This window comes from Pelophylax lessonae (genome assembly GCF_965119305.1).
Source record: "Pelophylax lessonae genome assembly, chromosome: 3".
Taxonomy (NCBI): Eukaryota; Metazoa; Chordata; class Amphibia; order Anura; family Ranidae; genus Pelophylax; species Pelophylax lessonae.
In genome coordinates, this window is record NC_138770.1 from 407445950 (window position 1) to 407459607 (window position 13658).

At 43.2% G+C, this 13658-nt stretch overlaps 1 protein-coding gene across 1 annotated transcript in view; it reads left to right on the top strand.

Annotated features, from left to right (window-relative positions):
* The first annotated feature begins 24 nt into the window (after nucleotides 1-24).
* Nucleotides 25-13658, top strand: part of LOC309551823 (amine sulfotransferase-like) — an 89265-nt gene continuing 75631 nt past the window's right edge. The window contains exons 1-2 of the mRNA XM_082252519.1: nucleotides 25-192; nucleotides 3283-3497. Coding sequence (XP_082108645.1) covers nucleotides 36-192; nucleotides 3283-3497 — 372 coding nt within the window. The 5' untranslated portion in view covers nucleotides 25-35. The remainder of the gene's footprint in view (nucleotides 193-3282; nucleotides 3498-13658) is intronic.

Here is a 13658-nt window from a genome sequence, read left to right on the forward strand (position 1 = left end):
TTAATTCCTTTATATTACAGGTAACATTACTAACAATGGCTGCAATCACTCCTGTGCCACGTGACCGTAATCTGTACTGTTATAAAGGATTCTGTTTCCTAAAGGAAAGTATGTCACCAGAGTTTATAGACTCCCTAAAGGATTTCAAAATAAGAGATGATGATGTTCTCTTGATTACATATCCAAAATCAGGTGGGTTTAAAAGTGTCATACCTGCACTGTGTAATGGTTTTGCACAGTGAAACCCGATCTTTTCCTTCTGGAGTCCGTTGCTGATGTACCTGGCTCCTCCTACTTGGCAAGTGCCCCCATAGAAAGCCTTTCTATGGGGGCACTCATGCGGGCTCAATCCCAAGCCTGTGTCCATAGACTCACACAGCATGGCTTGTTCCCGCCCCCTATCCCTCATCACAAAATTTGATTGACTGTTATTCTGTTCTGCCTTGTGAGGATAAGAAGGGCGGAGAGAGCTACTGCTCTTGGGCAGAGCATTGGATCGAGATTGGATTTGTGACACAGAAAGTTTTTACCTTAAAGCCTAGTACACACGGGCTGAATGTTGGGTGACATCGGCTGGTTCAATAAAAACCAACCGACATTCGGCCCGCATGTATGGCAGCCGGGCTGACAGTGCATGCTGGAAAACCAGCGCGCCGACCAGCTCCCGATCTGCACTAATTTCAGTGTTTAAGCGGAGGGGGGGGGGACTGTCAGAACCCAATAGCTCAGCTGAGGAGATCGCTGTACTAACATTGATCAAAAGTGATTGATAAAGCAAATGAAAAGAAAAACGAATGGTGTGTACTAGGCTTTAGGACCACTTTAAAAGTCGATTCTTTTAACACTGCTTTCAGAAAGACCCTCGGATAACTTTGTTGCGCTATTGTGATACAATTCTCTTTTTGCCATCTCTACTTGCAAGGTGAAATGGAGCCCTGCCATACATTGTAACTGCACTGTATTTGCAGTTACTCATTTAATGTACCTTAGCCCACCCCCAGCCCCTCTGCAAGTCTTATACTTGTTTGTCACTGATTCACTCCCAAAAGACTGAGCCACTTGGCAGAATCTTCATATGGATTGGTACATTTCCCATTCAGTCCTAGAGAGTCTTTGTTCTTTCACTTTTTGGATTAAACCCAAATAATTCAGATGGCCATGTTGTTTAACTAAATGAAGAAATGTGTTGTGAAACAGAATCAGTTTTTGCTGGCTTGTTTAATCAGATATGTGAACAGAGTCCACACTTTGATAAAATTCCGAAACACACAAACTCGTTAAAGCAAATAAAATGTGAATAAAAGAATTTATAGTGTTTTTTCTGGGAATAATCTATAAATCAAATTAGCGGTGGTTATATTATAAGTGGAAATTGTATGGAGAGTGGTCGGGCTAATTCAAGGCACCCTCTCCAGACGTAAACGGGAAGTAGATAGAGTCCAGGTGTGATAGTAAAAAATGAAGTCAAATGGACACTGGGAACAATAGGGGGAATATGATCTAGCACACCTGGGCAAACGGGGATTTAATTGTGCCACATAATCATTAGAGAAGATTCATTAAAAACTAGCAATATTTTATTTATTCACAGAGTTTTACATATAAATCATTAAATCATTAAAACATATGTGGTCAAGATAATGATACATGTATGCACACGCATATCCTAACAGAGAAGTATACAATATGGTTCACTGATGGATCAACGCGTTTCCACTTATAATATAACCACCGCTAATTTGATTTATAGATTTTTCTCAGAAAAAAAACACTATAAATTCTTTTAATCACATTTATTTGCTTTAACAAGTTTGTGTGTTTCGGAATTTTATCAAAGTGTGGACTCTGTTCAGATATCTGATTAAACAAGCCAGTAAAAACTGATTCTGTTTCACAACACATTTCTTCATTTAGTTAAACAACATGGCCATTTGAATTATTTGGGTTTAATCCAAAAAGTGAAAGAACAAAGACTACCTGAAGAGGCTGCATCAGCGAAACGCATTGATCCGTCAGTGAACCATATTGTATACTTCTCTATTAGGATATGCATGTGTATACATGTATCATTATCTTGACCACATATGTTTTAATGGTTTATATGTAAAACTCTGTATATAAATAAAATATTGTTATTTTTTAATGAATCTTTTCTAATGATTATGTGGCACAATTAAATCCATGTTTGCCCAGGTGTGCTAGATCACATTCCCCCTATTGTTCCCAGTGTCCCTTTGCCTTCATTTTTCACTATCACACCTGGACTCTATCTTCTACCGTTATATTACAAGTGTTAATGCAAATCAAATTGTTATGACACAATTTCTTGAGTATGCTAAAGCCTACGTTTAGGCCAAATTAAAATAAAAAAAGTTAGCACAAGGGACAGTATTTACATTGATGAGAAGTATCCCTTGTTCTGGTGCTGGCTGTCCTATCTAAAATCCAAAGTCCTCTCCCTGCTCCATACCCCTGCAGCCATATTCTGGGCTGCAGGAGGTAATGCAAGTGCTGGACCTGTCATAGGGGGGGCAGAAAGGGCAAACATAGTCAGTACTCCTGGCAAGTAGCTGTGACAGATCAACTTAACCTCTCGAATCGGCGCACATACCCCCAGGTTTGTTCCTGAGGAGCGACGTATGGATACGGCGTTTTGCGCAGTCGAGCCAGCCTACTGCAGTATATCCACAGTTGACGGTTAGCAAGTGGTTAAAAACCGCGCCAAAAACATCCCTCACATGGAAATCTATAGAAAATACAACAAAAACTAGACATGTACAGAACAAAAAAAATGTGTTTTGTTTCATTATTTACATAAATCTGTTTAGTTAAATTAGTTTAATTTGTTTTCAGACTTGCTTTACAACTGCAAACCTATAGTAGGCTCACTGTTACAGCATGGCCCCATTCACTTGAATCAGTCATTTTTCAGCAGCATTACTGCCCACTGAACGCAACAGGGGGGGCTATTTTTGCCGCTTTAGGGGGAGTGGTTGGGGCAGTAAAAATGTTTAATATTTAATTATAAAGTATGACATTAGTTAACAAAATGCCTCTTGTAAAACCACACCCTATTTAAATGAATGCCCCTCCCCTAATTAGTGTACATCATCCACCTATAATGGTTTGCTGGAAGCACAGCAAAAATAGGTGTCCCTGGAATGTTTTTTGAAACATTGGCAAATATGCACCCTATCATAGAGCAACAAGAAAAGATACAGTGAAGGCCATGTTATTGTATATGTACAAATGAATGCATTCATTTTCTTTTCACACTAAAAGGAACCATCTGGTCTCAGCAAATATTAAGCCTAATATGCAGCGAAGGGCACCGAAATGGTACTGAAGAGATGGAAACTTCTGAAATAGTGCAATGGCTTGAGTTTCGAGAACTTAATCTGGATGTAGATTACAACAGTTGTCCTTCACCTCGTCTGTTTGTATCTCATTTGTCAGAAACATTTGTACCCCGAGGACTGAAAAATACAAAGGCAAAAGTAAGTTGCACCATTTTGGGCTGGTGATGTTACTGGAATATATTAGCTAATGTATACAGACCATAATAAATAAACGTTATAACGATTTCCCTTCACTTGAACTAAGGGGCCAAGTCCAATCCCTGAAAAACAACCCCATGCCATAATCCCCCCTCCACCATGGATTTGAATGGGATGAATTAGAGAGGAGACTGCAAGCCAGGCCTTCTTGTTCAACATCAGTGCCTAACCTCACAAATGCACTTCTTGAAGAATGGTCAAACATTCCCATAGACACACTCCTAAACCTTGTGAATAGCCTTCCTGGAAGAGTTGAAGCAGTTATAGCTGCGAAGGGTGGGCCAACTCAATATTGAACCCTACTGACTAAGACTGGGATGCCAATAAAGTTCATGTGAATGTAAAGGCAGGTGTCCCAATACCTTTGGTAATATAGTGTATATTGAACAACTAGAGGTCTTTCGTTCGCTCTTCTCTTTATCCTGCCGTTTCCCACCCAAGCTCAAAGTACCAGAAATATGTCAGCAAGACAACACTGCAAACTTTAACTGATCATGAGTATATTTCAGTTGTCTACACTAATTATTGATGATTGTTTTGAATGATACCTGGGTTTAAATGTGTATATCTGTATATACCTGGAATCCTGCTTTAAAGTGACTTTAAAGACTCAAGGTTTTACACCTTCATGTATTCTATGCATGAAGGTAAAAAATCTTCTGTGTGCAGTGGCCTCCCCAGTCCCCCTAATAGTCACCTGAGCTCCCTCTTGATCTAGCGATGTGCACAAGAGCTGAGCTTCTCCCGGGTCTCTCATTCATCATTGGCTGAGACAGCAGCAGGAGCAATTGGCTCCTGCCAATCACAGCCAGTGAGCCAATGAGGAGAGAGTGGGGGGGCGGGCCATGAATGAATGCATAGAGCGGAGCTCAGGAGTGAGCCTGCACTAGTGCCCCAGAGCAAGCGGCTTGCTATTGGGGGCACTGGGTGAAGAGGAGGTGCCAGGAGCGCTGGTGGGGGACCCCAAAAAGAGGAGGATCGGGGCTGCTCTGTGCAAAACTGTTGCACAGAGCAGGTAAGTGTGACAGGTTTGTGACTTTTTTTTTCTACTGAGCCTTTTTATGTCACTTTAAGTGTTATACAGTTTTAACATGTGAGGCAAAGTATGATTTAGACAATGAGTCATAGAAAGCACATAGTCTGGGGAGAGGATAATGTTAAACTAGAGATGGACTTGACTAACAAATTGAAGCTGAACTCAAACTAACACTTTATAAGCCATTGCAGAAAACATTTTTTTCTTTTTAGCATAAAGGTTTTGCATAAATGAATAAAAGTGAGCCACTGTAAGTACCCTCGCCAGTGATAAATAGTTTGCCTCAACCCCCTAAAGACTACTTTGTCTGGACAGCTTGGTCTGTTAGAGTAATTTAAAAATAAAAGAAGCATGTCTTAAAAAGAAAACAAATGCAGCCACCACATCTAAGAATTGGTGAGCTCCAATTTAATAAAGTTTTGTTTTTGGGTGTAATACAGCTTTACATACAATCATTTTGGAAACAAACACATTTATAACTCGATGGAAGGAGAGAGAGAGAGAGAGAGAGAGAGAAGGAGAGAGAGAGAGAGAGAGAGAGAGAGAGAGAGAGAGAGAGAGATAGAAGGAGCGAGAGAGAGAAGGAGAGAGAGAGAGAGAGAGAAGGAGAGAGAGAGAGAGAGAGAGAGAAGGAGAGAGAGAGAGAGAAGGAGAGAGAAAGACAGAGAAGGAGAGAGAGACAGAGAAGGAGAGAGAGACAGAGAAGGAGAGACAGACAGAGAAGGAGAGACAGACAGACAGACAGACAGAGAGAGAGAGAGAGAGAAAGAGAGAGAGAGAGAGAGAGATCCCCAAAACCAATGCCATTCAGTTGTCCAAGATTCAGTGGCCTTTTTATTTTGAGGCAAGAGGTCACACCATAAGTAGGGTTCCTCTCTCAAGCCTGTGTCAGGTGTGTCCTTGGACCTCCCTCTCTGTGGTTTTCATAATCCACATAGTTCTGTACAAAGAACAGTCTCTCCTCTCAAAGAACATGGCAGCCTTTTGTCTCTCTCCCCTATTGCCTCTCTCTGCTATAAGCATAGCTCTGAAGTCAGACTGCACTGCCTTCTGCAGCCTGGATTGGTATCCCTGCTGCAGTTTTTTTGATTATACTGCAGCATTAAGCACACAGTCCCCAAAGAATTAAATCCTACATGCTCCTGGCAACCTCACAACTCTCTACCCCTGGCTGCACTGTGCACTATCACGTGGCTCAATTTCCCTTGCCCTTTTTTGGACAGGGTCACTGTACACATACACTTGCCGCAAATCAGTGTCCTTCTGCCTGCCATGCTTTTCTATCATGGCAGGGGAGAGAGACAAGCTGCAGTGGGTGACCTCAGGAATGCCCAGGCTGTTCAGCTCCCACCCCTTAAAGGGACTGCCAGTCAAGACTACACTGTCCCCCCACTAAAAGCCTTTGGTCCCAGAATAAACACATTTTGTAACAGAAATGTTTTGTGAAACTTTCAATTATAAAAAGGTACAGACAGTGAGAATTCCCACCATTGTGTGTCAGGATATGGGTGGGGTATATCTTCCACTGGTACAGTGACTAAGTGTAATCGTGCATCAGGGAACCTGTGCACAGTGGTGAGGATTTTTTTTTAAACTCTCCTAAGTCATTATTATTTGAGGATGAATCCATCTCTCAAGCCCATGCCCAGATGACTCATGAACAGATGATTCCACCATAGCCTTGAAATTGTAAAGAGGGTTTTCCTGTAGACCTAGAGTCTCTGTTTCTCATTCAAGTTCAAAGGGCACCTCTTTGGGCACTCTTAATATGAGGCTGTGGCACAAGTTCTGGCACATCAGCTCTTAACCCTCCAGAGTAGTTCTCAACCATGAATTAGGTGACAACAGTGGAATCAGATTTCCACAGTCATCTCATCTTTATGTCTCTCCCCAGTCACCTTTATCCTCATCTTTGTAGACGGCTGCTGTTACCAGGTCTTTGGGGCTCTTCTAGGAGGGGATGAATTAGTTGGAGGTGAGTCTGGATGGGTATCTATACTGCCTCACTCAATGGTAAGAGGTGGTGGTATTTTCACATTTTCAAATACCTTGTCATCCTCTATCTGATACACAGTCAGACCACAAAATTAAACACAGATGAAGTATGACTCTGAGCTCCATCAGTCAACTAGTTTGTGTTTTTCATGAGGACCCAGGTTTTCCTGAAACACTTTGAGGGTAATTTATTAAAACTGGTGCACACAGAATCTGGTGAATAGTAACCAATTAGCTTTTAGATTTAGCTTGTTTAATTAAGCTTTGACAATAAATCCTAGTAGCTGATTAGGTACTATGCACAGCTACACCAGATTCTTTGTGCATCAGTTTTAATAAATCCCCCTTTGTGTCCTAATTTAAGGTTGTATATAGAGTTGAGCGAACACCTGGATGTCGTGTTCGGTGGGTTCGGCCGAACTTGAAAAAAAAAGTCCGGACTGAACCCGAACTTTGCCCCAATCCCGAACCCCATTGAAGTCAATGGAGACCCGAACTTTTGAGCACTAAAATGCCTCTAAAACGAACATGGAAAGGGCTAGAGGGCTGCAAATGGCAGCAAAATCATATTAGGAGCATGGCAAGTGCTCTGCAAACAAATGTGGATAGGGAAATAACTTAAAATAACATAAAAAATAGAAAAAAAAAAAAAAATCATCTTGAAAGATGTAGGAGGACGACGAGGCCCATATGGAGTAGGAGGTTGAGGTGGCGGAGGATATGGTGGTGGATGTGGCGGTGTAGGAGGAAGTGGCGGTGGAGGAGGACGAGGTAGCCAACACTGGTTTTTGTTTTTAATTTTATTTCTTTTTAAATTAGGGTTCACCCCAAAAAGAGTGAGAAAGATCAAAAATACAACAATGGCTGGGTAAGGCCGGTATACATGTCTATTCTGCACAAGGTATGGACAAGTCCTGTGGGATCCATGCCTGGTTCATTTTAATGAACGTGAGCTTGTCCACATTGGCTATGGACAGGCAGCTGCGCTTGTCTGTGATAATGCCCCCAGCCGTGCTAAATACACATTCAGATAATACACTGGATGCAGGGCAGGCCAGCACCTCCAAGGCGTAAAGGGCAAGCTCAGACCATGTGCCCAATTTGGAGACCCAGATGTTGAAGGGGGCAGACCCGTCATTCAGTACGTCTAGGCATGTGCACACATACTGCTCCACCAGGTTAGTGCTGGGTCGTGGTGCTGCTGGTGGAGCTCCTGTTGCAAGGAGAATATGTGGTCGATCTGTGGCAGCTACACGCACAAGTAAAACACCTTTCTAAGCTGCGAGTAGGCAACAGAACCTTACAGCAGTATTTGGCAGGGCTTTATGTGCCTCTACAAATGTTGAGGCCAGAAAAAGTACAGGCGATAGTAAATTGGGTTGCTGACAGTGCCTCCAGTTCCTTCACATTATCTCCCACCCAGTCTTCTGCTGAAAGGTCAGAGTTGGCACCTGCAGCCGATGTCCATCAATCTTTCACCTCACCCCCTTGCAAATCAGCCAAGCAGTCTGAGCCCCAAGTCATTCAGCAGTCTCTTCTTCTTTTTGATGACTCTGTTAGCATGGTTTCCCAGGGCCATCCATCTAGCCCTGCCCCAGAAGTGGAAGAGATTGAGTGCACCGATGCCCAACCACTTATGTCTCAAGATGAGTACATGGGAGGACCATGTCTCAAGATGAGTACATGGGAGGACCATCGCAGCACGTCTCGGATGATGACGAAACACAGGTGCCAACTGCTGCGGAATTCCGAATTGTGGAGACCGACAAGGAGGGAAGGGGTCAGTGTTGGGGGTAACTAGTTACAAAGTAACTGATTACAGTAACTACATTACTTTTTTTGGTAACTAAGTAATGTAACTAGTTACAATACTAATATTGGTAACTACACTACTTTACTAGGCTATAGGAAGTAACTACACTACTTTACTAGGCTATAGGAACGCGCTTTCCTGCGTTACCCAAGCCGTGCAATACAATCGTTATTTCGAAGAATAGAGAGGGATGAAGTTTATGACTTTTTGTTGCACTTTTATGTTTTATTCTGTTTTTTTCAGGTTTTGTTCTCATGTTTCCCAAAGCCTGTGTTTATACAATAAACTCTATGCAGAAAGAGTGTCATGTATCTTCTTCTACACGGTCAATTAAGAAAGAGTATAGTAAAGTAATAAGTAGTGAAGTTACTTTTCAAATGCAGTAACTAGTAAAGTAATCTCATTACAATTTACAGAAGTAACTAGTAACTAGTTACATTTTTTGAGTAACTACCCCAACACTGGAAGGGGTGAAGACTGGGTGGAAGATGATGTGGAGGATGATGAGGTCCTCGACCCCACGTGGAATGAACGTCATGCAGGTGACCTGAGTGGTTTGGAGGAAGAGGCGGTGGTCGCACAGAGCCACCAGCACAGCAGAAGAGGGAGCAGGGTGCAAAAGTGGAGCGGCCGTGCCCTAGACACTACGCCTGCCACTGCCCAATGCAGCAAGGGACCGAGCACACCAAAGCCAGCTCAAAGGAGTTCCCTAACGTGGCAGTTCATCAGACAATGTGATGATGACAGGACACGAGTGGTTTGCACGCTGTGCAATCAGAGCCTGAAGCGAGGCATAAACCTTCTCAACCTGAGCACAACCTGCATGACCAGGCATCTAAGTGCAAAGCATGAGCTGCAGTGGAGTAGACACCTCAAAAACCAAGAAAGGTCTCTGGCTCCTCCTGTTTCCTATTCTGCTGCTGCAGTCTTGGCCTCTTCATCCACCTCTAGAGAGACCGGCACCTGCCACCCCGCAAACAGAGGACCTGCAGCAACACCACCACCTGGGTCACCAACAACCATCTCGACAATGTCCTGTGGAAGCATTCAGCTTTCTATGTCCCAAACACTGGAGCGGAAGAGGAAGTACCACCCCTACCCACCCAGGATCCCTGGCCCTGAATGCCAGCATTTCAAAATTCCTGGCCTTTGAAATGCTTTCATTCCGTCTGGTGGAGACGCAGAGTTTTAAAAGCCTTGTGGCGGTGGCTGTCCCACAGTACCTCGTGCCCAGCCGCCACTACTTTTCCAGGCAAGCCATCCCTTCCCTGCACAAGCAAGTGGGTGGGACAAAATCAGGTGTGCACTGCGCAACGCCATCCACCTAACTACGGATACGTGGACCAGTAAGCATGGTCAGGGACGTTATATCTCCCTAAGAGCACACTGGGTAATTGCAGTGGCGGCTGGGCCTGAGGCGGTTAGCAGTTTGGCGCATGTCCTTCCACCACCGAGGATTGCAGTGCGCTTCAGTTTGCCTCCTATTCCTAACTCCTCCTACTCCACTTCCTCATCCTCTACCGCCTCCTCATCCGGTCAGGGTAACACCTTCACCACCAACTTCAACACAGCCAGGGGTAAACGACAGCAGGCAGTTTTACAACTTGCCTGTTTGGGGGAAAAACCACACACCACGCAGGAGTTGAGCAGGGGCATTGAACAGCAGACCGATGAGTGGTTGGTGCCAGTGAGCCTCAAGCCCAGCCTGGTGGTGTGCGATAATGGGAAAAATCTCGTAGCAGCTCTGGGCCTAGCCGTACACACATCCCTTGCCTGGCACATGTGCTGAATTTGGTGGTGCAGAGGTTCCTTAGAAATGACCCCGATATGTCAGAGCTGCTGCAGAAAGTGCGGGCCGTCTGTATGCACTTTCGGCGTTCTCACCCTGCTGCTGCTCACCTGTCAGTGCTGCAGCGTAACTTCGGCCTTCCCGCTCACTGCCTCATATGTGACGTGCCCACAAGGTGGAACGCCACCTTGCACATGCTGGCCAGACTGTGCGAGCAGCAGCAGGCCATAGTGGAGTTTCAGCTGCAGCACACACGCGTGAGTCGCTCTGCGGAACAGCACCACTTCACCACCAGTAACTGGGCCTCCATGCGAGACCTGTGTGCCTTGTTGCGCTTTAACATATGCAGAGTAGGCCGCAATGTAATATTTTTTCCCAAAATGGGTGTTTATTGAATATCGGAATAGAACAACAGTAACCAAAGGGTGTATCCCACAGTAAAATATGCAGACTAGGCCGCAATGTAATATTTTTTCCCTTTATGGGTGTTTATTGAATAGCGGAATAGAACAGCAGTATCCAAAGGGTGTATCTCACAGTAAACTATGCAGAATAGGCCGCAATGTAATATTTTTTCCCAAAATGGGTGTTTATTGAATAGCGGACTAGAACAACAGTATACAATGGATGTATCTCACACGTACAGATACAGACTAGGCCGCAATTTAATATTTTTTCCCTAAATGGGTGTTTATTGAATAGCGAACTAGAACAACAGTATCCAACGAGTGTATCTCACACGTACAGATACAGACTAAGCCGCAATTTAATATCTTTCTGTCCCCTAAATGTTTTTTTTTATTGCAATGCGCAATACAACAGTATTGCAATGGATGTATGTCACTGTAACATATGCGGATAGGGCCGCAATAAACTATTTTGTCCCCTAAATGTTTTTTTTTTATTGCAAGGCGCAATACAACAGTATGCAATGGGTGTATCTCACTGTAACATATGTGGACAGGGCCGCAATAAACTCTTTTGTCCCCTAAATGTTTTTTTTTTATTGCAAGGCGCAATACAACAGTATGCAATGGGTGTATCTTGCTGTAACAGAGGCGGACAGGGCCGCAATAAACTCTTTTGTCCCCTAAATGTTTTTTTTTATTGCAAGGCGCAATACAACAGTATGCAATGGGTGTATCTCACTGTAACATATATGGACAGGGCCGCAATAAACTTTTTTGTCCCCTAAATAGTTTTTTTTATTGCAAGGCGCAATACAACAGTAAACAATGGGTGTATCTCACTGTAACATATGCAGCCAGGGCGCAATCAACTTTTTTTGCCCCTAAATGTTTTTTTTTATTGCAATGCGCAATACAACAGTATGCAATGGGTGTATCTCACTGTAACATATGCAGACAGGGCCGCAATCAACTTTTTTTGCCCCTTAATGTTTTTTTTTATTGCAATGCGCAATACAAGAGTATGCAATGGGTGTATCGCACTGTAACATATGCGGACAGGGCCGCAATAAACTCTTTTGTCCCCTAAATGTTTTTTTTTATTGCAAGGCGCAATACAACAGTATGCAATGGGTGTATCTCACTGTAACATATGCAGACAGGGCCGCAGTCAACTTTTTTTGCCCCTAAATTTTTTTTTATTGCAATGCGCAATACAACAGTATGCAATGGGTGTATCGCACTGTAACATATGCGGACAGGGCTGCAATAAACTCTTTTGTCCCCTAAATGTTTTTTTTTTATTGCAAGGCGCAATACAACAGTATGCAATGGGTGTATCTCACTGTAACATATGCAGACAGGGCCGCAATCAACTCTTTTTGCCCCTTAACGTTTTTTTTATTGCAATGCGCAATATAACAGTATGCAATGGGTGTATCTCACTGTAACATATGCAGACAGGGCCGCAATAAACTCTTTTGTCCCCTAAATGTTTTTTTTTTTATTGCAAGGCGCAATACAACAGTATGCAATGGGTGTATCTCACTGTAACATATGCAGACAGGGCCGCAATAAACTTTTTTTTGCCCCTAAATGGTCTTTTTTATTCCAATACGCAATACAACAGTATGCAATGGGTGTATCGCACTGTAACGTTTGAATGAAAAATTGAAAAATAATTGTCCCCTTACTTGGTGCTTGTTAAATAGCAGATTTGAAATGCAGTGTCTGTCTAAACGCTGTAAGTCACAGTAAAATATGAAGGAAAAAAGATTTTTTCTTTTTAAAATGCAGATTAAGCAGACACATATGCACTGAGGTTGCAGGAAATGCCCGCTACACACCACACGCCTAACAGGTTGGATACTGTTGTTCTATTCCGCTATTGAATTTAAAAAAAAAACATTTGAATGAAAAACTGAAAAATTATTTTTTTTTACCCTAAAAACTGAAAAAGAATTATTTTCCCCCTCACATTGGTGCTTTTTGAAGAGCAGGTTAGAAAAGCAGTGTCTGTCTAAACACTGTATGTCAAAGTTAAATATGAAGGAAAAAATGTTTTTTCTTTTTTAAATGCAGATTAAGCGGACACATATGCACTGAGGTTGCATGAAATGTGCAGCACCGCACGCCTAACAGACTGATAAAAGTTTTTTTTTTTCTCCTTTCTCCTCCTCACTTGGCTCAGGTCAGGGCATAAAGATCGTGCACTGCACCCCAACACAATCAAATCAATGTAGATCGCTGTCTGATTAAAGCAGATGGTTCCTATCCTATGCTTTCCCTACAAGCAATATCTCCAGCCTGGCCCTACAGTAAACTCCTATCTCTCCCTCCGGGCAAAAAGATTGTGCACTGCACCCCCACACTATCAAATCAATGTAGATCGCTGTATGATTAAAGCAGATTGTTCCTATGCTTTCCCTACAAGCAATCTCTCCAGCCTCGCCCTACGGTAAACTCCTATCTTTCCCTTAGCAGTATGAGGAACCTCTCCCTAGTATAGTTATAGCAGAGTGACGCGCGTCGCTGTGTGACTCCAGCTTATATAGAGTCTGGGTCACATGCTGCACTGGCCAATCACAGCCATGCCATTAGTAGGCATGGCTGTGATGGCTTCTAGGGCACACTAATTAAACGCTTGCTGATTGGCTGCCTTGCACCTGTTGAAAGCGTGCCATTAAAACCGTGCCAAAACATCAAATAACGTTACAGTGAAATGTTCGGGTTCGGGTCCGGGTACCGAATACCCAAAAGGCTGGTACGAACCAGACCAATACAGTCCGGGTTCGCTCAACCCTAGTTGTATACTTCTCAGATCATATCCTCTTGTGTTGTGTGCTCCTTGGCTGTCGGAGGTGGCTTTAGCTTTCTCATTCGAAGTTTTAAATTTTTTTTGAAGCTGGTCGACATTAACTTTGTGATGTCAAGCTGATGTCTCATAGATGTAAATGCCAAAGGCCAAATCAATGGCAATTGAGCTTCTCTCCTGAACTTAAGCATGTAAGTTGTATACCCTGTTATGACATGCTGACATGTCCCTACTCCAGTTCATATT